General features: G+C 56.2%; 1 protein-coding gene across 2 annotated transcripts in view; it reads left to right on the top strand.

Moving 5' to 3' along the window:
* Nucleotides 1-27,354, top strand: part of RASA3 (RAS p21 protein activator 3) — a 146,108-nt gene extending 118,754 nt beyond the window's left edge. For both annotated transcript variants that reach the window (XM_054447115.2, XM_063650685.1), the window contains 10 exons: nucleotides 793-899; nucleotides 2,794-2,871; nucleotides 5,140-5,217; nucleotides 6,064-6,137; nucleotides 10,611-10,717; nucleotides 11,475-11,557; nucleotides 14,426-14,634; nucleotides 18,139-18,242; nucleotides 23,762-23,945; nucleotides 25,714-27,354. In XM_054447115.2, the coding sequence (XP_054303090.1) occupies nucleotides 793-899; nucleotides 2,794-2,871; nucleotides 5,140-5,217; nucleotides 6,064-6,137; nucleotides 10,611-10,717; nucleotides 11,475-11,557; nucleotides 14,426-14,634; nucleotides 18,139-18,242; nucleotides 23,762-23,945; nucleotides 25,714-25,789 (1,100 nt within the window). In that variant the 3' untranslated portion in view covers nucleotides 25,790-27,354. The remainder of the gene's footprint in view (nucleotides 1-792; nucleotides 900-2,793; nucleotides 2,872-5,139; nucleotides 5,218-6,063; nucleotides 6,138-10,610; nucleotides 10,718-11,474; nucleotides 11,558-14,425; nucleotides 14,635-18,138; nucleotides 18,243-23,761; nucleotides 23,946-25,713) is intronic.
* Nucleotides 27,355-27,560: the final 206 nt, after the last annotated feature.

Genomic DNA, 27,560 nt, shown 5'->3' with positions numbered 1-27,560 from the left:
GACCCACTTTGAACAAGGTGGAAGTGAGGAGATAAAACACATCCTCTCACCCAGATGAGCACAGACCACCGTGGAATGAGTCTGTGGCAGGCACCAAAGGGGCTGCGCTGTGTGGTGGTGATGAGAGATGGAGAGAGAGAGAGAGAGATGGAGAGAGACAGAGAGAAACAGGGAGAGAGAGACAGAGACAGGGAGAGATGGAGAGAGACAGAGAGAGAGAGAGACGGAGAGAGACAGAGATAGAGAGAAAGAGAGGGAGAGAGACACAGAGATAGGGAGAGAGACAAAGAGGGAGAAAGAGAGATGGAGAGAGAGACAGATGGAGAGAAAGGGAGAGAGAGAGAAATGGAGATAGGGAGAGAGACAGAGAGATGGAGAGAGAGAGCCAGAGACAGACGGAGAGAGAGAGAGACAGAGATAGAGAGACAGGGAGAGGGACAAAGGGGCGGGGGAGAGAGAGCCAGAGACAGATGGAGAGAGAGAGAGGGAGAGAGAGACAGAGACAGGGAGAGGGACAAAGAGAGGGAGAGAGACAGAGAGATGGAGAGAGAGAGAGACAGATGGAGAGAGACAGAGGGAGAGAGATGAGAGAGAGAGAAGGAGAGAGACAAGGGAGAGACAGAGAGATGGAGAAAGAGAGGGAGACAGAGAGAGGGAGAGAGACAGACACAGGTGGAGATAGATCCAGGACTGTGGCTGGACTTCCCTGTGGACCCTCGGGGCCGGGGCATGGTGTCCCCACGAGGCCACTGTGCCCGAGGGAAAAGGTCACCCCACCTCTGTCTCCCACAGATGACCCGGACGTCAGGTACACTGCAGTGAGCAGCTTCATCTTCCTGAGGTTCTTTGCGCCCGCCATTCTCTCCCCCAACCTCTTCCAGCTCACGCCGCACCACACAGTGAGTGACCGGCTGAGGGACCGAGGTTTTCTGAGCTGTCCTGGGACACCGGCCTGGGTCGGGGCATCTGCGTGGCTGTAGGGGGCCAACCGTGTGGAGTGTGGAATGCATGGGGAGTGTGTGTGGAATGAGGAGTGAGTGGGGAGTGTGTGGATGGTGCGTGGGGAGTATGGAGGTTGTGTGGAATGGGGAGTGTGTGGAGTGCGTGCGGAGTATGTGGATGGCGCGTAGGGAGTGTGGAGTGCGTGTGGAGTGTGTGTGGAGTGCGTGGATGGTGCGTGGGGAGTGTGGAGTGCATGTGGAGTGTGTGTGGAGTGTGTAGACGGTGCGTGGGGAGTGTGGAAGGTGTGTGGAATGGGGAGTGCATGTGGAATGTGTGTGGAGTGTGTGGATGGTGTGTGGGGAGTGTGGAAGGTGTGTGGAATGGGGAGTGCGTGTGGAGTGTGTGTGGAGTGTGTGGATGGTGCATGGGGAGTGTGGAAGGTGTGTGGAATGGGGAGTGCGTGTGGAATGTGTGTGGAGTGTGTGGATGGTGTGTGGGGAGTGTGGAAGGTGTGTGGAATGGGGAGTGCGTGTGGAATGTGTGTGGAGTGTGTGGATGGTGTGTGGGGAGTGTGGAAGGTGTGTGGAATGGGGAGTGCGTGTGGAGTGTGTGGATGGTGTGTGGGGAGTGTGGAGTGCGTGGGGAGTGTGGAAGGTGTGTGGAATGGGGAGTGCGTGTGGAGTGTGTGTGGAGTGTGTGGATGGTGTGTGGGGAGTGTGGAGTGCGTGGGGAGTGTGGAAGGTGTGTGGAATGGGGAGTGCGTGTGGAATGTGTGGGGAGTGTGTGGACGGTGCGTGGGGAGTGCTGGTGGATGCTCTGGGTCCTGGAACGTCCTCGTTGCAGGTGGTTCACCGACCTATTTAAGCTGTGTACGTTCTGGGGGAGTCGAGACAATGTCACAAAAGCAGTGGATGGTTTGGCCAGGGTTTTAGCTGCTGGTCACCGCCCTGCTCTCCTCCCCTGCCCATCACATAGGGAATATCAATCGGTGTATCATCCGTGTATTGAGTCAACAGACTCCTATTCAGCACTGATTTTCTCCAGGCCCCAATGTGGTTGCTGGGGCCGCAGCTCTCAGGGTACAGGGATCTGGGGTGACCGTGTTGCACGTGCCAGTGGCAGAGCTGGAAGGAGATGGCCAGGGCGAGGGGATGTGAGGGATGGCCCGTTCCCCAGCACTTCTTTTTTTTGTTGTTGAGACGGAGTCTTGCTCTGTCACCAGGCTGGAGTGCAGTGGTACCATCTCGGCTCACTGCAATCTCTGCCTCCTGGGTTCAAGCAATTCTCGTGCCTCAGCCACCCTGGTAGCTTGGATTACAGATGTGCGCCACCATGCCCAGCTAATTTTGTATTTTTATTAAAGATGGGGTTTTACCATGTTGGCCAGGCTGGTCTCGAACTCCTGACCTCAAGTGATCTACCTGCCTCGGCCTCCCGAAGTGCTGGGATTACAGGTGTGAGCCACCACGCCCGGCCCCCAGCACTTCTGAGTTGAACCTTCAAACCCTGTGAAGGCTGAGATGAGCCCCAGGCAGGGCCAGGAGACTCAGCACCCCAGAGCCATGACCCAACCTGATGCTTTCGACTTTGAGATGCACCCTGCACACTGGGCCAAGAGGGTGGGTCCCCGCGGTGCCGTCAGATGTTGCCTGCGGGACGGTCTCAGCAGCTCCTGAGACTGTGGGACGCCCACCCCCTCCAGTCCCATCTGCGTTGCTACCCCTGTTTCTCCGTAGCTCATGCACAAGCCACAGCAGCTCTGAGGTGACTCCTGCATTTCGTCCCCTCGATGTGGGAGTCGCAGCATTTCTGTGAAGCTGACGTAGACCTTTCTCGCTCCTGCCTCCCCAGGACCCCCAGACGTCCAGGACGCTGACGTTGATCTCCAAGACCGTTCAGACCCTCGGCAGCCTCTCCAAGTCCAAATCTGTGAGTCCCTCTTCTTCATTTTCTCTTTTTAGGGACAACTGATTCTTTTCTCTCTTCAGAAAATACACGTGAAAAGCCTCCCACATGTGACAGAGTTGTAAGATAAAGATCAAGAATCAAAGCCGGCACCACATCCCCTCCCGAAGCCCAGGACCTGAGCGTGCCCGTCCCGCCCACCTCTCCCCTCCTAAAGTGAACCCCTTGCCTTTTTCGGGAGCCTGTGGCTCGTCGCTGGCCCCGTGGCAGGAGCAGCATCTGACCTGTCAGGTGTGGGAAGTGGCCAAACCGGCCGGGCAGGTGGCCTAACCTGGGGCCTCCTGGGCATTGCGGTGCTGGAGGCTCCTCCCCACGCCTTCCCCTCCTCCCCACGCCTTCCCCTCCTCCCCACGCAGCCCCCTCCTCCCCACACCTTCCCCTCCTCCCCACACCTTCCCCTCCTCCCCACACAGCCCCCTCCTCCCCACACCTTCCCCTCCTCCCCACACCTTCCCCTCCTCCCCACGCAGCCCCCTCCTCCCCACACCTTCCCCTCCTCCCCACACAGCCCCCTCCTCCCCACACCTTCCCCTCCTCCCCACACCTTCCCCTCCTCCCCACACCTTCCCCTCCTCCCCACGCAGCCCCCTCCTCCCCACACCTTCCCCTCCTCCCCACACCTTCCCCTCCTCCCCACGCAGCCCCCTCCTCCCCACACCTTCCCCTCCTCCCCACACCTTCCCCTCCTCCCCACGCAGCCCCCTCCTCCCCACACCTTCCCCTCCTCCCCACGCAGCCCCCTCCTCCCCACGCAGCCCCCTCCTCCCCACGCCTTCCCCTCCTCCCCACACCTTCCCCTCCTCCCCACGCAGCCCCCTCCTCCCCACGCCTTCCCCTCCTCCCCACACCTTCCCCTCCTCCCCACGCCTTCCCCTCCTCCCCACACCTTCCCCTCCTCCCCACGCAGCCCCCTCCTCCCCACGCCTTCCCCTCCTCCCCACACCTTCTCCTCCTCCCCACAACTTCCCCTCCTCCCCACACCTTCTCCTCCTCCCCACACCTTTCCCTCCTCCCCACACAGCCCCCTCCTCCCTACACAGCCCCCTCCTCCCCACGCTGCGCCTCCTCCCCACACCTTCCCCTCCTCCCCACTTCCCTCCCCATGCAGCCCCCTCCTCCCAGGGCCCCTCTCTCCCTGTGGATATGACCCTCCGTCCTCCATCCTCCTCCCTTCAGACTGGATGTGGTGCCGCCAGGTTGGGAGTCCCTCAAGCGTCTGCCCCGTTTCCCCTAAGAGCACCTTGTGTGTTTGAGGGGGTCAGAGCTGACATTTGAGGGGTCCCGGGGGCAGTGCTCGTGGTGAGGCCCAAGGCTGTGTCTGCAGGGGCCCGGCCAGGGCAGGTTGATGCCTTCGGGCCCCCTCGGGGCTCCGTCTGGAGAGGGCTGGGCCATGGTGCACAGATGCCCCGGCCTCCTGGTTCCCTGTTCTTGGTGGGGCCCAGGTAGAAATGAGGGCTTTGGGGAGCAGAGGCCCCCACTGGAGGAGCAGCCCGCTTGGGGCAAACGTTGGGTTTCTCTGAGTCCGAGTGAGTAAAAGATGTGCTGCACCCGCAGGCAGGCCGAGGTGCGCTGACTGCTCTTCCCCACCAGCCAGGCCCTGCGCTGTGGGCTGGAAATTCCATAACAGGCACCTGTGCCTCCTCCGAGGTCTGCACCAAACCCACCTCATTTCACAGCCAGGGAACTGTGCAGTGACCTCAGTGTTGAAACAGCAGGAACTTGGGGTCGAGCCTCAGGAGTGGTGGCTGCAAAGGCCCCCCGAATCCCTGGGTGCCTCCACTTCCCCACATGATGGAGATCCCTGCCCCCTCTTCCCGCCTCAGAGCAGCCCTTATGCCCCACGGGCGAGAGATGGGCGTGGGGGCTCTGGGACCCTGGCCCGTGACTGCAGGTTCCCGGGCAGCCACACCTGGGCCCCAGCGTACCTCTTCGTGAGCCTGGTACCCGGGTGTGAGGGACGGCCTGGGGCCGGGACGGAGTCACTGATGCCAAAGCGTGCTTGGAGACCTCACGGACACTGGCGGGTCTGATGGTCTTCGTTGGCGCCTGGGCAATTTATGTGATTTCGTCCTCCGGGCAGCCCTGCGGGCTCTCAGTTGCCCGGTAACACCGGGTTCTTCACCTGTTTATCGTCATTTAGGCTTGAACAGTTCCTGCCTCTAGCTTTTTCAGATTTGGGCCGTGAGCCGAGGTGCTTCGGGCTGTTCTCAAGTGATCTGCATTTCCTTTTAGGCGAGTTTTAAGGAGTCCTACATGGCTACATTTTATGAATTCTTCAATGAGCAGAAATATGCTGATGCGGTGAAAAACGTAAGTATCGACTCACCATGCGACAGCCCGTGCTGTGCCCAGGAGACAGAGTTGCTCTTTTAAAATTGAGATAGAACCCACATGACACAGACTTGGCCATTCGCGATTTTAAACAATAAGGGCGTTCGGTGCATTCACAGCACTGCCCAGACAGCCCTGTCCCGAGTCCTGGGACACCTCCTTCTCCCGCAGTCGGTAAACTCTGGCGTGACTGCCTTTGGGGCCGAAAAGGGGCCCTCGCCCATCTTGTTCTGTGTCTGAGCCCCCCGGACGAGGGCGCGTCCCACCTCTGTGTGTGGTGGCCGGACTCACTCCAGGCTGCAGTCGTGGAGCCCTGGGGCCGCAGACTCAGTGTCAGGAACACTGCATGTGGGGAACGTCCAGACCGAAGGGCTCTGCTCCTCCCCACAGTCAGGGACGCGGTGCGCAGGGGGAGCGTCCAGACCTCACAGCTCTCCTTCTCCCCACAGTCAGGGACGCGGTGCATGGGGAGGAATGTCCAGGCCCCAGGGCTCTGCTCTTCCCCACAGTCAGGGACACCTGAGCCTCCTCACTGCCAGGACCCGCTTAGAGTCACCCCTGGGTGGCCTCTGGAGATGCAGGTTGATCCCCAGGTGTTGCCTGAGCCCGGCTTCTCACCTGAGATCTCCATGGCAGAGCCGGGGGTAGGATGGCACAGCGGGGAGCAGAGGCCCCACGGCCCTCAGGGAAGGACTCACTTCCCCAAATTCTGTCTCCACTAGTATTAGAAAAGAGGCAGTAGCCGCCGACGCTGTTGTTATACGGAGAGTCGTGCATGTCAGATGTGTGGCTTCCTCCCAGTGACCTGATTTCTTCCCGCTTTAGTTCTTGGATCTGATTTCGTCCTCGGGGAGAAGAGACCCGAAGAGTGTCGAGCAGCCCATCCTGCTTAAAGAAGGGTAAGGAGGGTAAGGTGGCGTCCGGCGGGGCAGGAGGGGAGAAAAGGATGGAGGCCCCCAGTCCCCGGAGCACCCAGCACATTCCGGAAGGTTCCGTAGTCGGGGGCAGCCTCCTCCCTTGCTGGCCAGCAGCCTTGTGATTTCTGTACCACTGGCTGCCTCGTCTACACCTGCACTTGGGGCCGGCCTTCCCTCCAGGCTCCCGAGGGCTCTTTGGTCAGGGAACCAGAGTCAGAGGGGACGGCCCTGGGAGACTGGCCCCTGCGCCTTCAGCCTGGGACCCCTCCGCCGCCTTCTTGGTGACCTTGGAGGGGGACGTCTGTGTCCCACAGCCACCCTGTGTTTCTGACACAGGCCCGTCCTCCCTCGACCTCCACCCAGAGGCCCCTGGAGCGTCAGAGCCCATCACCCTTCCTTACATAACTGACACGTCTGCCCATTTCCACCAACCCTGTCCTGTGGCCTGGCTCCCGCTCCCGCTCAGGGCTTTGTTCTGCCTGGTGTGGCTCATGTTCCTGTATTTTTTATGTGTTTGCCAACATGTCGGGCACAAGTGCAGTCGTATTGGATGGGGCTTCTCGTGAAACCATCACCTGAACGGGCACTTTGTGCCCACTGAGTAATTTCTCATTCCTCTCCCGCTCCCACCTCCACCCCTCAGAGGCCTCAGTCTGTGATTCCAAATACATGTCCCAGAGCGCCCCGCCCCACCCCGCCATGTTTAGCTCCTACGGACCAGTGAGAACACAGGGCGTTTGGCTTTTTGTCTCTGAGTAATCTCCCTTAAGATAACAACCTCTAGCTCCGTTCACATTGCTGGAAAACATAAGATTTCCTTCTTCTTGACGGTGGAGTAGCATGTCGTGGTGTATTTATGCCACGTTTTCTTTATCCAGTCGTCTGTTGGTGGACACGTGGATTCCGTGTCTTTGCTGTTGTGAGTGGTTCAGTGGTAAACGTAAACGTGCAGGTGTCTTTTTGGTAATTGCTCTTCCTTTGGGTGGGGCCCGGTGTGGGATTGCTGGATCGAATGGCAGCTCTGCCTTTAGCTCCTTGAGAAATCTCCGTGGGTTTCCTTAAGTGCTAATTTCCATTCCCCACAGCATGCAAGCGCTCGCATCCTCCCCAGCTCTGACAGCATCTGTCATTCTTCCGTGTTTTATTTGATCACAGGCATTCTGCCCGGCGTGAGCTGGGGTCAGGCGGCTCCATTCTGCCTGGCATGAGCTGGGGCTGCAGGCAGCTCCGTTCTACCTGGCATGAGCTGGGGCTGCAGGCAGCTCCGTTCTACCTGGCATGAGGTGGGGTCGCAGGCGGCTCCGTTCTGCCTGGCATGAGGTGGGGTTGCAGGCAGCTCCGTTCTGCCTGGCATAAGCTGGGGTCGCAGGCATCTCTGGTCCTCATTCCTCGGGTGAGGAGCCACGCTGGGCTTTATATCGTATGCTTGTTGGCCATTTGTCTTCTTCTGAAAAATGTCTATTCCCCTGTCCTTTGGCCACTTTTAAATATTTTTTTTTAATTTTTATTTTTTTTGTTAAGATGTTTGAGTTCCTTCTAAATTGTGGCTGTTAGTCCCCTGTTGGATCCGTAGTTTGCAAATACCCTCCCATTCTGCAGGTCATCTGTTTGCTCTGTTGGTTATTTATTTTGCTGTGCAGAAGCTGTTTAGTTTAATTAAGTCCCATTTGTCTATTTTTGTGGATACTCTGTTAGAGCCATCTGCTCAAACCTGGACCATCTCTCGGTCGCTGGTGGACCATACCCCAGTGGCATTACTTACGTTGCTATTTTTCTTAAAATCACCTTCATTTAACTTAATCATATATTAACCAATAACATTTGGAATACACACATTTCATGTTAGAAATGTAAAATGTTTGTTCTTCGGTGCCATAAGGAAAAATTAGCATTTAGACAAAAAGTTCTTTTCGAGGCAATTTTTACTTTCTGCAGAAAAGGTGTCCCTCGCGGAAAGAATAATGGCGAGGGCACACACAGAATAAAGAGACGCCAGAATATTTATTCCTTACGCATGAGGTTCCTATTGCTGTGTCCTGTCCCCATTGGCTGGAGCCAGACCTCACAATCTAAATTAAGACCTGATTAGCTAATAATTTAAAACTTTTTTAAATAGGTAGAAAAATAATAATATGTTTAAATAAGGAAGGGGCATAGGCTGTGGGCTGGGACATGCCTATGAGTACGTCTAACACAAATACCTTGGTTAAGGTACAAGGACACAATGTATTACGAGCCTGTGGGCACGTCCAACAGCTACACAGGATAGAGCTTAACAGAGTTATTAGCACAAAGCAAGGAGGCTTGAAGGAAGTTAGTCTTTAAAAGAAACTATTATTTCTAACACTTATGATTTATTCTTCAACAAGAAGTGAAACTTTGAGGAGGAAACTTTTTACTTTCTACATTTCATAAATTCACAACTTTCAAAGCAACAGATATTCATCCTGTAATCCCTAAAGCAACACAGGACACTCAGGGCTTGTGTGCCTGACGCCGAGAAGCTGCTGTAGATACAGGTTCAAGGACAGGCGCCTCCCAGGTGCCCTGGACGCAGCTGAGGCTCCACCAGCTCCTTCCAGCAGCTGCACCACCTGCTACTTACACCAAGGTTTTGGTCCATCAGGCCCTCGAATTTCCAGCCCCTGGATCAGCCTCTCCTCCGGGACATCAGCTCTGTCACATCCCCAAACCCAGGGCCACCCTCAGTTGTGCAAGCGTGGGCCGTCCTGGGGCCTTGGTTCTGCTGTCTCAGCCCTTGGTGCCAAGTGTGTCTTGCCATGTTCATCCATGTGTGGGGGTGGTGATGACTGTGTTTCCTGAGGGCTCACTCTGTGCTGAGAAGCTCCCATGCCTCTGCCATCTCTCGGGACTGTGTGTGTCCTCACCCACTGGGACACAGGACCGGAGACAGGGCCTCTGCAGTGCAGCAAGTGTTTGCTGAGTTGAGTTGGCCGTGGCTGCGCGGGGCCGAGCTGCTTTCAGCCTGAGGCTTCCGGCTTAGCCGTGGCTCCTGCCTCCCTGTCCCACACGCGCGATGGTCCCGGTTAGAAAACCGACTCCTGGAGAGCCAGGCGCCCAGGCCAGAGCTGTGTAGTGAGGAGCGGCTGGCTTCTCTCCACTCAGCGCTGCCTCGACCTGGAAACCTGCACATGAAATTCACATGCAGCCTCATCCACTGAAGGCCCTCAGAAAGTTGGGGTTCTTTAAAAAATCCTAAAGCCGAAAACATTTACGACAAGACTGCTGCTCAAATCTAACTGCTGCATGGTCCAGAGTCTTCTCAGAGGCGCCCTGTTGCCCTCAAGGAGGCCGGCACCTCGTGGAGCTCCCAGTGCCCCCACAACCCCCGTCTGTGTGGGCCCCGCCCTGCGCATCCCGCTGGGTCCTGCTGGTCCTCAACAGCCTCCCGGGCTGACTTCCTGCCTGTGAATCCCTGGAATGAACGGCGTTCTGCATCCACTGGTTGTGAACTGCACTGTCCTGGCGGCTCCCAGTGGCTCCGCCTTTTTCTCTCTTGAACAGCTCCCAGCGGCTTCACACCCTCCAGTGTGCATCCACAGCTCTCTGGCCACATGTGGCTGTGTTGCTGCTCAAAGCCCCTCATTCCGATTTCTGAGTGTGCTTGTCGAGGTGCGTCTCCCCCGCCTACCTCCCCACTCTGTCTCTCCAGCTTGGCTTCTCATCCTCAGCTTCCACCTCTGCCCTCCAGTCACTCTGTCCGGCCGCTTTCTTCTCCTCCAGCTCGGCTGCCGGTTCTGGTCAGGGACCCCTGCCCGGCGATGAAGGCCGAGCCTCAGAGGGCCCTGGGCTGCCAGGAGGGCGTTTGAGGACCCTGCCCAGGGCAAGACTTGAGGTCCTCCTCGCTGAGGCCTTGCATCCTCGGTGGCCGTCCTGTCTCCTGCTCCCCACGTTTCCTGAGGACGTGGCCTGGTGGCGCCTTCTACCACAGCAGGGCTGGCCCTGAGGGGGGCAGGTTTGGTCTGGCAGAAGCGCTGGGGCATGACTCCCGCACAACACAGGTGTGAGTTTTGTGGGTGTCTGCTGCCTGCCCCACCCCGAGCCCACGGCCACAGGTCCTCCGTGTTGTGTGGGCGTCTGCTGCCTGCCCTGACCCCGAGCCCGCAGCTGCAGGTCCTCCGTGGGAGCATCGCGTTGGCATTTCCGGTGGCAGCACCACTGTTGAAAGTTCAGTGTGGGAGGCGGGAGGGTTGGAGATCTCCTAAAACCTGGTGCCATCACCAACTGGTGACTCAAAGCAGTCAGCGCTCAACTTTTCAAAGGAGAGGCATTGCCTTCCAATTTTAATCTCATCACTCGGAGTAAAATGATAAGATATTGAAAATCCACCGCCTGCCTCAGGTCTCAGAACGCAGAAAGTGGGGGGTGTGGTTTTGCGCCTGTGCAGGGAGGCGGCTGAGGCCCGGACCCCGGCCCTGTGTGCTCTTCACACAGGTTCATGATCAAGAGGGCCCAGGGACGGAAGCGCTTTGGGATGAAGAATTTTAAGAAGAGATGGTTTCGCTTGACCAACCATGAATTTACCTACCACAAAAGCAAAGGTAAGGAGCAAGGCCGCTTTCCCTGGCTCCTGCCGGAGTGCGCGGGGCCCTGGGACTGAGTCTGCTTTTCAGGGGGAGAGCTGAGGGGAGGAAGGATTCAGTGCTGCGGGCACAGCCCGGGGCCGCGGTGACCCAGAGCCCTCTGCTTCCGGCTCTCCCTTCAAAGATCCCTGAAGGGGTCTTTCAGACCTGCTGCTGGAAGGTGAGGGAAATCTGCTTCCCCAGAGAACCAGTAAACGCAGAGCTGACCGCATCAGTAAGGTGCTTTTCCGTCCACGTCCCTTCCTCCTCTGGTCGCCTCGTCACGGCCAGGGTGCCACTCCCCCAAGGTAGATGGGGCTTCCCACCGCCTCCTGCCGCTCGCTGTCAGATCTGCTGGCTCAGATCTAGATTAGGAAATACCGAGCAGCTTCTCCCATGTTCATGCCCCAGAACGGGAGTGTGTTCTGGGGACAGAGCCTGAGACCACGGCAGCTGTGAGGATGCGAGGATTGGGCCCAGCCTGGGTGCGTGGCAGGTCCGGGTGGGTCCCAGGCTTCCTCAGCCCCCGCACCTGCAGCCTGTCAGTGATTGAGCCATCACGCCCAAGGAGATGAACATGGGGCACCTCCTCCTGCCCAGGGCACCCCAGCAGAGACCCCGTCCCTGGCAGAGGCCCCCCCCGGCAGAGACCTCCCAGTAGAGATCCCTCAGCCCCACCGGGACCCCAGCCGGGAGAGCAGGGGCCGTAGCCGCTGACAGCCGGTCTCTGCTGCAGGGGACCAGCCTCTCTACAGCATTCCCATCGAGAACATCCTGGCAGTGGAGAAGCTGGAGGAGGAGTCTTTCAAAATGAAAAACGTGAGTGTGGGGCCCCCAAGCCTCTCTTTCGGGTTGAGGCCTGGCCAGGTTTTCTCTGCTCTCTTCCCGTGCCTGGCCCTGGGCTCACCCTTCCCCAACCCCTGCACTCCAGGCTTCTCAGAGTCTCCGTGTTACTCGAGGTGTTCACCAGGTGCTGGTGAGTTTGTGTCGGAATCTTGTATCAAAGCAGCCACACTCTCCGTGCCTGGGGTCACCGGGGTGGGGTGGAACCTGAGCTGCTCCAGGTGGCGTCTCCCGCAGGGTCCCCAAGGTCAAGGGGCCCTCTGTCAAAGACATCCCAGAAGCAGGCTTGGGACCGTCTGGAATTCCTTTTGGAAGCTTTTTTATTTTGATATAATTTTGAATTTATAGAAGTTGCACGAGTAGAACAAGTACTTTCCACACACCCTTGACCCAGACCCACGTGTGGCCTCGTTCCCCAGTCACATTCATTCCTTCTCCCTCCACAGTCCCGCCTGTGCTTTTCCAAACGTATCAACACTTCTGAGTGTGTTTCCCCCCGCGCAGTCCCCAAAACCACAGCAGCCGCCATCGCGCGTCGCCGGCGCGGCCACATTCGAGTTTGCCGCTGTCTGGTCCCGTTCCTCCAGCTGTGGTTTCTTCCCCTCTGGATCCAGTCCACACTGCATTCTGCTGCTCCCTCGGTCTGGCCGAATGGACACTCCCGGCCTTTGTGTGTCGTGGCCTTGGCATCTTTGAGGCATGCAGGCCTTCGGTTTTCTGGACGTCCCTCCCTGTGGGTTTGTCGGATGTGCCGACGTGGCAGGTTCTGATGATGCATTTTTGGCAGGAATCCCCTAGAGGTGTCCGTGGCGTCGCCATTGTGTGGTGGCCTCCCAGAGTCGGCCGCTGGCCATGTTCTCCCTGGTGACTCGGTGCCCCTTCAGCCAGCGACCCCGCCGTGCGTGCCATCTTGAGGCTGACCCCTACGCTGACACATGCTGGCTGGGACAAGCCTTCTGTGCCCCAACTGCAGCACGAGGGTCATAGAACAGTTGCAGGGAAGGCACGGTCCCTGGGCCTCGTGCCAAAGTCGACGCACGTTCCTTACCGTTGGTGGAATTTTACTAGCATGTTATTCACAGGCAGTCCAGACAGATCCTGCAAAAGGCAGAAGTTTGTAGAGTAATTTGAAGAGGAGGGTGTGGGAAGAGGAGGGCGTGGGAAGAGGAGGGCTGGGAAGAGGAGGGCGTGGGAAGAGGAGGGCTGGGAAGAGGAGGGCTGGGAAGAGGAGGGTGTGGGAAGAGGAGGGCTGGGAAGAGGAGGGTTGGGAAGAGGGGGAGGTGGGAAGAGGAGGGTGTAGGCTCAATGCCTGCTGACTGAGGGGAATGGCCGGGACCTGGCCCTGAGACCGTTCCTCGAAGGAAGCAGTGTGGACATGTCCTGGAAGCACTTCCAGCACTTCACGTAGATTCCCAATAGTTCCCTAGTTTCAGCCGCCTGTTCCCAGCTGTTCATTCCCACTGACTTCCTCAGAGCCCGATTCCCCTGAGGCCACTACCGGGCCAGGCTCTCACCAGCTGGGGAGACCTTTCTGAAGGCTGCTCCTGGTGGCAGGGCCGAGCCTGGGATGATGGCCAGGACGCCCTCCATGGGGGATCACAGCCACGCACGGGGGCGTCCAGTCCGAGACCTGTACACATGCACCGGGTGCAAGGCAGGAGGCTCCTGGCCTCTGTAAATAAGACCTCAGCTGTTCACCAGAAACCTGGAGCCCAAATCCTCCCCAGATCAGTGCAGAAGGCCCATCCCCTAGAGAAGGCCACTGTCCCCCTGACTCCTGACTTAAGGGCAGTCCCACATGAGAGCCCTCCCAGCCTCCAGTCAGCCTCCTGCTCAGAAAACCTGTCTTCTGTGTGCAACAGAGCCGGCTCCTTCTGGGAGCTTCTGACCTCCAATACTAGGATATCTGTCCCCCCTGCCCCAGGACCCCCATCCCTCTAATCCTAAGGCCTCTGTCACTCCTGCCCCGGGACCCCTGTTCCTCCAATCACAGGATCCCCATACCTCCTGCCCTGGGACCCCCATCCCTCCAATTACAGGACCCCTGTCCCACCTGCCCCAGGACCTTTGTACCTCCCATTTCTTCTGCCTTTGACACCCTTTGCCCCCACCCCCTGCTTAACTAACTTTGAGTCAACCCCGACCACAGCACCAGAACTGCTCACTTCCAGCCGCTGCTGACACCTGCCCTCGTTGAGTCTTTCTTGGTGGTTGCAGGTTCAGTAGAAACTCTATGCCAGGCTTTGTCTCTGGGACCTAGGAGAGTGCTGGTGCTCAGTCATGTTTGTTGAATGAGTAATAAATGGCAAAGATTGTTGCTGCCCCGAGACGCTTCAAGAGGAAGCAGCCCCCTAACCCCAGCTGGGAGGAGGAGGAAGAATCCTGGGCTGGTCAGGTCGGGGAGGAGCTGAGCAGGCCGGGCCACCTGGGCTGACACAGCACGAGCGCCGCGTGGATGGGACGCCTGTGGTCGGCTGCAGGAGGGCCTCGTGGGGAGGCCATAGGGCCCCTCTTTTGTCTTTTGAATGGAGACCTCCAAGGCTCCAGCGCATAAAGGGCCTTGGCCAAGCTGTTCCTGGCCACCTGGCCACGTCTCCAGCTGCACCAGTTCTCACCTCCATTCCCCACGGCCCCAGCTGTCAGGTTTTAGGGTGGCAGAGAGCTCCGTGCACCCCCTGGCTTTGGCCTCTTCTGGGGCTTAGAGCTCCAGGACCCTTGGGCCTATGCTCCCTCAGCATCCCCTCTTACGGCTCCAGCGAGGACGGCCGGGTGCCTGGCGGACTCTTGCACGTGCTCAGCCACGAGACCTCACGTGCGCTGTCCTGAGCCCACCTGTGTCCTCAGATGTTCCAGGTCATCCAGCCGGAGCGTGCGCTGTACATCCAGGCCAACAACTGCGTGGAGGCTAAGGACTGGATCGACGTTCTCACCAAAGTGAGCCAGCGCAACCAGAAGCGCCTCGCCGTCTACCACCCGTCTGCCTACCTGGGCGGCCACTGGCTGTGCTGTAGGGCGCCCTCGGACTCGGCTCCGGGCTGCTCGCCCTGCACCGGGTAAGTCTGTGCCTCGGCACCCGGCTTGTGCGCTGTGCAGGAAATGTGGCCGAGGGGCTGAGTAGGGAGGGACCAGCAGACAGTGCGTGCCTGCCTGTAAGCTGCACATAAGCGGGGCTGCCCTCACCTCCTCCCAGGAGCCTCCCACCTGAGGGGGCCTCCCACCCGAGGGAGCATCTGGGGCCCAGCCTCTGGAAGGCTCCGGGCAGACTCAAGGGTGCCACAGGCCTTTGAGGGTCCTCCTGAGGCCCTGCCCCGGGGGAGTGGGAGGTCAGGGTGAAGGGGGACTCCCCAGGCCGCGGCCATCCTTTTTCTCTAGGAGGAGCCTGGGAGCAAGCCCCTCCCTGAAAGCTTCGTCTGGCCCAGGACACCCACCTTGATTCCACGTGACGCAGCAGCCCATTGTCTTCCAGGCCCCCTGTCAGCCAGGGCCCCTTGTCAGCTGGCCTGTTGTCAGCCGGGCCCCCTGTCAGCCAGGCTCTCCTCAGCCTGCCTCTTGTCAGCCGGGCCCCCCCTCCGCCGGGCCCCTGGCAGTTCCACAGAGGCTTGGGTCATATCTGCCGGTCCTAGGAGGAGGCCTGGGTGCCCGGCGGTCCCCCTGGTTATGCTCGGTGAGATGCACCTCGCTGTTGTCATGGCCGCGTGATGGCGTCGCATAAGGGCGCTGCAGGGGATGAGCCATGCTCCATGCTGGGCCACCGTTTAATCCTCTCACAGCCTCAGAGGTGGGACCTTAGATCCCGCTTCGTGGACACAGAGGCTGAAGCTCAGGAAGAGGGCCTGGCTGCCGCTCAGGCACGCGTGGCCACTGCCCCAGAATCCCCCAGGAGAGGCCAGCGCTCTCCTGTGTCCTCGCATCCCAGGACAGTGGGAAGCATTGCAGCCTGGGGAGGAGAGGAAACCTGGCCCGTCCCCACCTGCGGCCAACCATGCAGGAGACACAGCCCCAGGAGGCTTCCTTCCAGGCCATTTCTCTCCACGAGAACACGTCTGCCGAGTTTGCTCACTGCCTTGGCAGATCTGTGGGTCCCAAGAGGCTCCAGCCGCTGAGGCCGGACAGCTCGGGAGCCTCCCCTATCCTGCACACCCACAGCCAGCCTCAGTTCTCCCAGCTCGGGGATGCTTTTTTAGTTTTATGTTTTTGAGACGGGATCTCGTTCTGTCACCCGGGCTGGAGTACAGTGGTGCAATCTCAGCTCACTGCAGCCTCGACCTCCTAGGCTCAAGCCATCCTCCCACCTCAGCCTCCCAGGTACCTGGGACTACGGGTGTGCTCCACCATTCCAGGCTAATTGTTGTAAGGTTTTTTGTAGAAACGGGGTTTCACCACGTTGCCCAGACTGGTCTTAAACTTCTGGGCTCAAGCAGTCCTCCCACTTCACCCTCCCAAGTAGCTGGGACTACAGGCCGATGCCACACGCCCAGCTCATTAAATTTTGGTTTTTTGTAGAGACGGGGTCTCACTGTTGTCCAGATCTCACTGAGGGTCTCCCCATGTTGCCCAGGGTGGTGTTGCTCAAACTCCTGGGCTCAAGCAATCCTTCTGCCTCGGCCTCCCGGAGTGTTGGGATTACCGGCATGAACTCCCTGACTGGCCAGGGATGTGTTTTAATGTCGGTCACTTCATCTTCTTTCTTCTTTTTTTTTTTTTTTTGATGATAAGTGCATTTCATTATTTATTTAGATGTTTAAGCTCTCACTGCAAAGTTTTTACAAGCTGTTGAAGACTGACAAATTATTTCTCACACAGAACTATAACCACCCATCCCCAGACAGCATAAATATATGGTTGAACACAAATAAATGACACCATTGTATCAATTACATAATAAAACAAATGACCAAGTATCCAAATATTGAGCTACTCAGCTCAAAAGGCATATACAATATAGGACATCTGATCAGTTCATTCGCAGAAACCCACTTGTTTTTTTGCAAGAGAAGTTGGGAAGAAAAGGGAAAAACTGTCACACTTCAAACAAAAATAAGTTGGTAACAATTTCTAATCAGTATGGAAAAAATTACAGACATTTCAGAAATTTTGTGATTTAAGAATTGTTTTAGCTATAATAAGAAGCATTTCTGCCTTTTAAAAAGTATTTACTAAAGAGCATATTTCACACGTTCTGCACAAGGCAGCATTTTGCTAAAAATAACAGCCCCCTGCGTTCCTATCAGGCCCTCCCTTTTGGTTGCACCTGAGTGCAAATGTTAACCGTGAGCCCGCTTTGTCTGAAGCCATCAAAGACATGCTTCTGTACAATGTAGATTTTCTTTTCTTTTCTTTTTTTTTTTTTACACGGAGTCTCGCTCTGTTACCCAGGCTTGAGTGCAGTGGTGTGATCTCGGCTCACTGCAACCTCCACCTTCCAGGTTCAAGCGATTCTCCTGCCTCAGCCTCCCAGGTAGCTGGGATTATAGGTGTGTGCCACCACACCTGGCTAATTTTTGTATTTTTAGTAGAGACAGGGTCTCACCATATTGGCCAAGATGGTCTTGAACTGCTGACTTCAGATGATCCACCCACCTCGGCCTCCCAAAAGTGCAGGGACTACAGGTGTGAGCCACCACACCCGGCTTTGGAGGTTTTTCACAATAACACAAAGTAAGATTTATAAAAAGACATGAGGCCGGGCTCAGTGGCTCACGCCTGTAATCCCAACACTTTGGGAGGTCGAGGCGGGTGGATCACCTGAGCTCAGGAGTTCGAGACCAGCCTGGCCAACATGGTGAAACCCCATCTCTACTAAAAATACAAAAATTAGCCGGCGTGGTGGTGTGCGCCTATAATCCCAGCTACTCAGGAGGCTGAGGCAGGAGAATCGCTTAAACCCGAAAAGCGGAGGTTTCAGTGAGCTGAGATCGCGCCACCGCACTCCAGCCTGACGTGTGCTGGTGTGAACATAGGAGAAGCGGACATAGAATGAGCAGGGAAATAAGCACACAGCCTCCTTCCGTGTTTGAAATGACTGAAGGAATAAACCACATGAGGTCTGGAGTGTTCATAGTTCTTGGGAATTGAGTTCTGTGTGATACTAAAAATGTACAAGTATTACACTGGGGATTTTAGCACCTAGTCTTCCTAAATTTCTTATGTAGTGATAAGATTCTGGAGTAGGAATAGATTTAAACAAGACATAACTCAGTACTGCATGATTTCAGGAAAGGTCAGTTTAGTACAAATGAGAAGCACATTTTAAATACTGAACAGCAAGGATCTTTTGCCACGTGTCCAAATAGGCCGATGGTAACTGAAGCAGAGGTTGCCAGTTAGTTCCGGCCTGCGGCCTGGTGACACTGCTGTGTGTGCTGCTGTGGGCACCATCAGCCTTGCTCAGCCAACACACTGGCTGTGTACAGACGGACAGCAAGTCGGTCCTGTCGAGTTTCACTTCCAACACAATCGTCGTCTTTCTTCAGTGACATTTTTAAAATGAATGTCATTATTAAAAGCATCGTTTAAATAAGTGTTTTTACTTTTCTGTTCTTGCTGTGTCTGGACAGCGGCCTCCCAGCCAACATCCAGCTGGACATTGATGGGGACCGTGAGACGGAGCGTATCTACTCCCTCTTCAACTTGTACATGAGCAAGCTGGAGAAGATGCAGGGTGAGTCCACCTGGCACACAGATCCGTGCAGTGAGGGGATGCCTGGCGAGGCCCCGGCCGCAGGAGCATGCTGCGGGGTGAAAACCTGTGGTCTGAGCCTCTGGTGTAGTGTGGGCTACATGTAGTTGTCTTTGTAGCACGGATGGATGCGAAAAGCTTTTTGCAGGGTAGGCAGCTATTTGGGGGACAATTACCTTGATAATAGGTTCTACAGATAATTTTTAGATGGAATTTAACTTGTAACCTCTGTACTGCCAAATTTCTTTAGAGGACCCTATTTTTTCATTCCTTTGTGTTTTCCAGGGGGATAAGTGCATGTGTGGGGACACGTATGTGAGTGTGCATGCATGTGTGTGGACACACATATGAGATGTGTGCATGTGTGTAGGCATGTATGAGCATGTGAATGTGTGGACGTGTGTGAGCGTGCATGAATGTGGGCACGACATGTAAGTGTGTGAATGTGTGGGTACATGTGTGAGCATGTGTGTGAATGGACACGTGAGCGTTCATGAATTTGTGCATGTGTGGAAACATGAGGACACGTGTGAGTATGCATGCATGTCTTTGGGCACGTGTGTGAGCATGCATGTATGTGGGTGCACACATGCCATATAATTCTGTAAAGCAATTCAATGTCACAGATAATGATACTGCATATAGATTTGAAACAGTGCCAGGCACACTGTGTGTTTCAAATCTATATGCAGTATCATTATCTGTGACATTGAATTGCTTTACAGAATTGAAATAGCAATCCAGGTAAGCCCAATTAGACCACATGGGGACAGTGGTTTGAGGTCTGTGATTCAGGAGAGGCAGAGACAAGAAGAGCCCACGGGGGCAAAGCAGCTGCATTTGTTTCTATGCCAGGGCCTGGTAGAACTCAGATCTGCTTTTGGAGATCATATGACAGGGCCCTTAAGTCCCATTCAGAATGGAAATAGAGCGGAATGTGCCTGGAGTTATGCCTGTTAGATTTTCTTTTCATTGCCCTGATTTAACCCAGAAGTGTCAAGTGTGCCTTGGCCTGGAAACACATGAGTCCTGCCTGAGTGTCCGCTCAGCTGCCCATCTGTGAGCTTGGCCACACCTGTTCTTCAGCCCCATATGCCCTGGGTGTACGTGGGTTCCAGGCCTACACTAACACACAGGCACGTACACATGTATGCATAGCCATGTACACACACGTTCCCAGCAATACATGCGTGAAATGAACACACAGGTACATGTGTGTGCAGACAGGCAAGGCAACAATACCTACACACATGTGCAGTTGAACACAACACGCTCACATGTGCAGGCATGCACACACATGCACAGACAACCACACATGTACGCACTCATGGGCCACCACCCACCACAGCGTCTTCTCCCCCAGCAAGTGTGCCAGGTGCTGTCCCTGGGTCTGAGGTCCCTGGATACTGTGCAGATAGCACAAGGCCACAGGGTGGCCAAGACAGTGGGTCTGGCATCAGCCAGCCTCTTCCCAGCCCTCTCATAACAGGAACCAACACAGCAGAGGCCAGAGTCAGGGAGCCTCGGAGACAGTGAGGTCATCACACACAAGACCCAGGTTCTGAAAGATGCTGACCAGGCCCTCCATGATCAGCTTGCTCCATGCACCACCGTCCAACTTTGCTCAGCTCTTCCCAGGCTGTGCACCCCGCACCACAGCCCCAGCTCTTCCTCTGCTGGGAGCACCCTTGCGCATCAGTCTGGCAGACCCTGTTTACCTTGGAAGTGTCTTCCTCCAGGCGCTTCCCAACCTCCCCATCCCCATAGCCTGGTGTATTAGTTCTCATGTTGCTATAAAGGGCTACCTGAGCCTGGGTAATTTATAAAGAAAAGAAGATTGATTGACTCACAGTTCTGCAGGCTGTACAGGAAGCATGGTTGGGGGGGCCTCAGGAAACTTTCGATCATGGTGGGAGGGCAAAGAGGAAGGAAGGAAGGAGGCACCTCCTACATGCAGGAGCAAGAGAGAGAGATGGGGGAGATGCCACACACATCCAAACAACCAGACCTCCTGAGAACTCACTATCACGAGAACAGCAATGGGGAAGTCTGCCCCCATGATCCCCTCACCTTCCTCCAGGCCCCTCCTCCAACACTAGGGATTACAGTCTGACCTGAGATTTGGGTGGGGACACAAATCCAAACCACATCACCTGGACTCACCTGTGTCACCAAAGTCACAACCATCTCCCATCTCCTCAGCTTCCATATGCAGTGACCTTCCTGGGCCTGGCACAGAGGAAGTGCCTAGAACCTGGATGGGTGCGCTGGACAGATGGCCGGGCAGGCAGCTGAGTGGGTGGGTAGATGGGTGGATGGACCAATGGATGAGTGATGGGTGGATGGACGGTTGGGTGAGTGATGGGTGGATGGACGGTTGGGTGAGTGATGGGTGGATGGACGGATGGATGGGTAGATGGGTGAGTGATGGATGGATGGACAGGGTGAGTGATGAGAGGATGGACCGAGGGGTGAGTGATGGGTGGATAGACAGATGGATGAGTGATGGGTGGATGGAAGGATGGGTGAGTGATGGTGGATGGACGGATGGGTGAGTGACAGGTGGATGGACGGGTGGTGAGAGATGGGTGGATGGACGGATGGGTGAGTGACAGGTGGATGGACAGGTGGTGAGAGATGGGTGGATGGACGGATGGGTGAGTGATGGGTGGACGGACCGATGGGTGAGTGATGGGTGGATGGACCGATGGGTAAGTGATGGGTGGATGGCTAGATCGGCGAGTGATGGGTAGATTGACGGATGGGTAGATGGGTGGATGGACAGATGGGTGAGTAATGGGTGGATGGACAGGGTGAGTGATGGGTGGATTGACAGATGGGTTAGTCATGGGTGGATGGACGGATGGGTGAGTGATGGGTGGGTGGACCGATGGATGAGTGATGGGTGGATGGATAGATGGGCGAGTGATGGGTGGATTGACAGATGGGTGAGTGATGGGTGGATTGACGGATGAGTGATGGCTGGATTGACAGATGGGTGAGTGATGGGTGGATGGACAGATGGGTGAGTGATGAGTGGGTGGACAGATGGGTGAGTGATGGGTGGATGGACAGATAGGTGAGTGATGAGTGGGTGGACAGATGGGTGAGTGATGGGTGGATGGACCAAGGGATGAGTGATGGATGGATGGACCAAGGGATGAGTGATGGGTGGATGGACAGATGGATGAGTAATGGATGGATGGACGGATGGGTGAGTGATGGGTGGATGGATAGATGGGTGAGTGATGGGTGGATGGACCGAGGAGTGAGTGATGATGGGTGGATCGACAGATGGGTGAGTCATGGGTGGATGGATGGATGGGTGAGTGATGGCTGGGTGGACGGATTCCTTATTGTGATTTTTTTTCTAGTTATTGCCAGTTTTATTTTTTAATCAATATTCCAGCTGAGAATTTTGCATCTGATACATGGTCCATGGACTCCTTCTGGGTGAGAGTGGTACTCTGATGGCCCTGCCCACTTCAGGGTCCTTCTTCCCTCGTCTTGAAGAGTGGCACATGTTCACAGCTGAATAGCTCTATGGCCTGGCTTGTAGGGCTTAAGACACTGCAGTCTGCCTTCATTTCATCCTGTTTTCTCTGTTTCCTGGTTTCATCTGGCAGTGCCTCTGCTGGCACGGTTCCTTCTCTACTCCCAGCTGTTGCTGAGATGGTTGGTCAAGTCCAAGGCTCAGCCCCACACTGTCTCCTTATCAGATGGCCACACAGCCACTTGCGTAATGATCTCTTCCAAACATGCTCTCTCATTTTTTTGAGATATGGGTAGGGTGGAATTTTAATTCTCAAATCTTTTAACTTAACCAACTCTTTGAGTTCTGGTTCCTTTTTGCTCAACAATTCCACCTTCAAATCATCTCTCTTCCCCCATTTTGCTGTCAGTGGTCAGGAGGGACCAAGCCGCTCCCCCAGCATTTTGCTTAGAAATCTCCTCAGTTACGTGTCTGATGTCATCACTCGCAAGTTCCACCCTCCCAGAACACGGGGGCGTGAACACAGGTCCACTTTGTCACGAGGATGGCTTTTTCTCCGCGGTGCAGTAGCATGGCCGTCCTTTCTGTCTGAGATGTTGTTAGAACAGCCTTGCCACCCATGCTCATGCCACCTTCTGTTCAGGGTTACTTAGATATCCCCTAAGACAGGACTTCTCTGCAGCTCTCCTCTCCCAAGCCCCCAGCATTGTCCTTCAAGGGCATTCACGGCAGCCATGCCTTTTCCACTCTGCACCCCCAAACCCCTTCAGCCTTCACCCAGCACCCAGTTCCAAAGCCAGTCCACATTTGAAGGTACTTGTTAAAGCAGCAGCCACTTCTCAGTACCAAGTTCTTGGTGAGTTTGGGCTGCCGTAAAAATTGTACTATAGGCTGGGTGGTTACAGATAGCAGGAATTCACTCCCAGAGTGAAGGCTGAGAAGCTCGAGATCAGGGCGTAGCAGCACTGGTTTCGCTGCAGGCCCTCTTCTGGGCTACAGCCCGCCAGTGTCTCATTGTGTCCTCACATGTGGAAGGGGCAAGCCAGCTTCCTTGGTGTCTTCTGTAGGGATGCCCATCCCCTGCACAAGGGTTCCACCCTCACGCCTTGTCACCTCCCAAAGGCCTCACCTCCTGATGCCATCCCTTGAGAGTTAGGATTTCAACCCATGGATTTGGGGGCACAAACATTCCATCCAGATGGGCACAGCTGCAGGGCATCGGTGCTGGCTCCGGGGGTGCGTGCCCAGGCGCTGTGAGCAGTGAGGCAGAGACGTGTGCCTGGTTCGGGTGTTTGGACTCAAGGTGGCGCAGGGCCCTGCCCTGGCTCAAGGGTTCCATGGCTGTCCGCTGGGGGCGAGGCCCCAGAATGGCCTTCAGCAGGAGTGATGTGGTCTGATTAGGAAGGTGGCCCCGGTGCACAGGTGGGGTCTGGGGCAGCGGTCTTTGGAAGCTGTGGCACAGACTGGTGTCCGCCCTGTGCTTGGCCAGCCCCGGGCTGGGCCTGTCCTGGCTGGACATGCTCAGTGGCAGCTGGGTGTGAGATGTGCTGAGCCCCATCGTGCTCACCCCCTAGGCTGACTCTTCAGGGCTGCCCCAGGGCCCATGAGCCAGCCCAGCGTCCAGCTGCAGGTGTCTTCCCTCCTGGTTCTGGCTGGGCGGGCTGGTGGGGTGTGCAGGGATGTGCACGTCCCCCTGTGAGAATGGCTGGTTGGAGACAAGGCTGGGAGCTGGGGGCAGCAGAACCCTCAGAGGTGATTGAGGTTGCTCAGCGTCCAGCTCCCAGTGGGCTTTCCCTGGGCTCAGTGTGGGCGCAACCCGCCTACCCGCGGGAGTGGTTTCTATCTCCGTCTGCATTTACGAGTGATGGTCAGCCCTTTCTGGAGGAGCTTGCGTTGGAAGGACGTGTACCGTGGGTGGGGCCTACAGCGATGCAGCTGTGTGGAGACGGGGCGGGTGGCCACTGGGCCCTGGGCTCCTTCCCTGCGCTGACCCCTCCGCCCTCCACAGAGGCCTGTGGGAGCAAATCCGTGTACGATGGCCCGGAGCAGGAGGAGTATTCGACGTTCGTCATTGATGACCCCCAGGAGACCTACAAGACGCTAAAGCAAGTCATCGCTGGGGTTGGGGCTTTGGAGCAGGAGCACGCCCAGTATAAGAGGGACAAGTTCAAGAAGACGAAATATGGAAGCCAGTGAGTACCACTCCTGTGCCTGCCCTGGACGGCCAGCGTAGCAGGCGGGAGGTTGCAGTGGGGGTGGGGCTGCAGGGAACTCCCAAATGGGGCCGCCTGTGCACAGGTGTCTGCCTGGGGAGGAGAGTCCCACTTGCACTGGGCTGGCACCTGGCAGTGGTCAGTGGACGTGGCCCGGCGCTGCTGGTCCTTCCTTCGGAGCAGGTGCTGCCTTTGCTCTCCAGGCCTCCAGCCAGTGTCCGGGGTGCCTCCCTGGCCTGCTGCCTCCCAGACTCTCTGCTATGCTGGTGTCACGTGCTCTGGCAGTCTCTAGGCCCAGGTCTTGTTCTGCCTTGGTTGAGTGGCACACCCTCTGCCATCTCTCCAGGCCACCCATGGTGCTGGGGAGCAGGGCCAGCTCTGGACGAAACCCACTCTTGTCTCATGAGGCAGGTGCGGCAAGGTTGAGTACATTGAACCTAGTCACCAGCTGCAGGCTAGGTGGCGCTTAGCTAAGCTCCACTGTCCTTCACTCCATGGAACAGAGGGTTGTAAGACCCTCATGCGTTGCTGGAAGATTGACTTAAACTATGTAAAGTGCTAGGCTGGCTCTCAGCCTGGAGTGAGCAGGTGTGTGTGTCACTCTCTCCATCCAGTGGGTACCCAGGTCCACCATGGCAGAAGCCACCACACGGGCTTGTTCAGGGGCGGGTAAGCCCTAGAGCCCTGTGGAGCTGTACAACCTCCTCCTCACTTCCATCCTCCTGCTCGCTCCTCTCTTTGGTCCTCCCTCCCTTCGATCCTCCCTTTCTCCCTCTCCACCCTTCTCCTTCTCCCTCCCTCCCTCCCTTCCTTCTTAACCCCTTCTCCCTTCTACCATGTGGGTCTGGTCTGGGAAGGGCAGTGGTGAGGCTCCAGGAGAGTGACAGGTCCCTGTGGCCCGGACTTGGACTGAGTTGCTCAGGGGACTGAGCCTGCAACACCTCCTGAGTGCTGTGACTTCACCTCTGACATCATCATATCAGATCCCTCTCGACACCCTTCTGGGGAGACAGCCCCATTTGCCTTCCAAATATGTTGCCTCGTTGATATCAGCAGGTCCATCAACCTCATGGCCAAAAGCCAGAAGGTTGAAAATGCGCGAAGCATGATGCTGTTTGTTGTAGTAGAAGGCACACATGAGGCACACGTGGTACGAGATGCACACACATGGCAGGTGCACACACGTGAGAGGAGGTGCACACATGGCAGGAGGTGCACACACGTGGGAGGAGGTGCACACACGTGGGAGGAGGTGCACACACGTGGGAGGTGCACACACGTGGGAGGAGGCACACACACGGAGGTGCACACACATGGTATGAGGGAGGTGTGCATGTGGGGAGGAGGTGCCCACGCCTGCTGAGTGTCCCAGCACTCGGACAGATCTGTGTCCCTAGAGCTCATGCTCCCCACACATGAGCACACTCTTTGCAGTGCAGATGTGCACATTCTGCACACGTGCCATACAGTCTACATATTCCGCATCTGCACATGTATATGCGCTACACACATGCCGCAGGGAGAGCACACATGCACATGTATTTGCATGCCTGACCCACCTGTGCACACACATCAGAGTCACCGTGGGTGCTTCCGGGGGCACTGTGGTTCCTTTGGCTCCTCTATTTTTTGTGTGGCTTGCAGTGCGAGTGTGTCACATTTAGGAACAGGAAAAGCTCCCGCAGCCACGGGTGAGCACCAGGCGATGAGGTCTGTGCCTCATTCCCTCCCCTGTCCCCCTTTTCAGGGAGCACCCCATCGGAGACAAGAGCTTCCAGAACTACATCCGGCAGCAGTCCGAGACCTCCACTCATTCCATTTAAAGTCTGCGGGACGTGCCCAGTGGTGCCAGCGAGCTGCCCACGCAAAGCCGCAGCCTTTGGGAGGGAGAAGAGAAGGAAGAGCACAGAGCCAGCAAAGTGAGATGCATGCCGTCCCGGCCCACGGACAAGTGGCGCTGGGGTTTCCCGCTCCCAGAACCGCCGCCACCACCACCACGCCCTCTGCAGAAAGCCCACCTGGCCTTGTGGAACGTGTCGTCATTTGATTCTGTGCTTTTTGCTCCTTGTCTTTGGGGATCCGGGGATCAGCTGAAGGATCAGGAAGTGTGGGCTGTGCCCTAGCCACACCACAGCCGGCCTCAGGGAGCCACGGCCCGTCCAGTCGACTGTGACGTGCACTTCCGGCTGTGTGTGCATCAGTCTTGTGTGCACGTCTGTCTTGCGTGCACGGTGTGTGTGACGCTGGGCTCTGTGGCTCTGTGCCTGGGAGGCCTGCTGGCCCCGCCTTGGCTTTCGGCTTCATCACATTGGGAGGTTCAGAGCATCACTCTCCCACTGTGCCTGCCGTCCAGGCGCCATGGGAGACGGCCTCCCTGTTCCACTTTTGAGGTTCATTTGATTCCTGGCTGAGGGGCCAGTTTTATGGCTGGGAGGTGCAGAACTACACAGAAATCCCAGTCTGAGGATGTCCTTGGTGCTTGGGGGATACGGGTTCTGTCCACAGAGTCCCTTGGAGGGAAAGGTATGGGCTCCAGCTTCTCCAGGCGTCTGCGGAGCCCGCAGTTGAAGCCCACATCGTTTTGCTGTTGAATGGGGTTTAAAATCAGAATTAACATTTGCCACCCCCCGTGGAAGTTTGAAGATTTTTCAAATAGAAATGTACATTTTTCAAGCTGTTTTTCTTTATGTTTTTAAAGGACCATTTTTAATTAGCTCTTTGATACAAAGTAACCCAGAACGTCAAAACCTATACCCACTAAAGGGAAGGCTGCTGGGAAGGCAAATGGAACAGGAATGGAGCCTGTCTCAGGAAGGCCAGCTGCAGGTCCTCCAGAAAATCAAAGAAGGGAAGAAACTCTGAGTTTGAGGTACAGGAGCTTCGGGATGCAGACGTCCCTCCAGGGCCCATGGTCAGTATTGCACCTGTGTTATGAACCCCTAGATGCTGTGCAGGGCAGGGGCGGGGGCTGCTGTTTTACTGGGGAGGGGAGCATCCTAAAAATGGGGTTCAGGCAGACCCCTCCAGACCTCACACTGCCGAGGAGGCCTTTCCCAAAGGGCGTCCTCCCGGGATGCAGATGGCAGGTGTATGGGAAGCGCCGTTTAAATACACAGCACAACGTATCCTTGTACCAACTTCTCCTGGTTCTTGTTTGAAAATACTGTAGTTCAGGCTCTTGATCTAGATGGCAGATAGGAACTTTGTTGTCACAAAAATAGTGGAGGAAAATGTTGTAAAAATAGACTTTTGGACACACAGCTGTTGGGGCTGTACTGAGCTACAATTTTTAACATGGATTTATAACTTAATGTTTCTGTTTATAAAATACTAATGATTTGCAATGTATTTTACTGGCCAATTAAAACAGATGTTTTATTCTTTCTGAGGACTGGCTTGGTTTTCCAGTGGTACCCACTGGGCATTGCACATGTGGGCATTGGGGGTGGGGGTACAGGGAGGAGGGTGGCACCTGGGGAGCAGGATGACATTGCTGATGCCAAGTGATGTCCCTGGTGATGGGTGATGCTGCTCTGACAGGTGGCACTGCCCTGATGACAGGTCACATTGCTGATGCCAAGTGACATCTCTGGT

The sequence above is a fragment of the Pongo pygmaeus genome, chromosome 14 (assembly GCF_028885625.2).
Source record: "Pongo pygmaeus isolate AG05252 chromosome 14, NHGRI_mPonPyg2-v2.0_pri, whole genome shotgun sequence".
Taxonomy (NCBI): Eukaryota; Metazoa; Chordata; class Mammalia; order Primates; family Hominidae; genus Pongo; species Pongo pygmaeus.
This window is presented reverse-complemented; position numbering and strand designations above follow the sequence as displayed.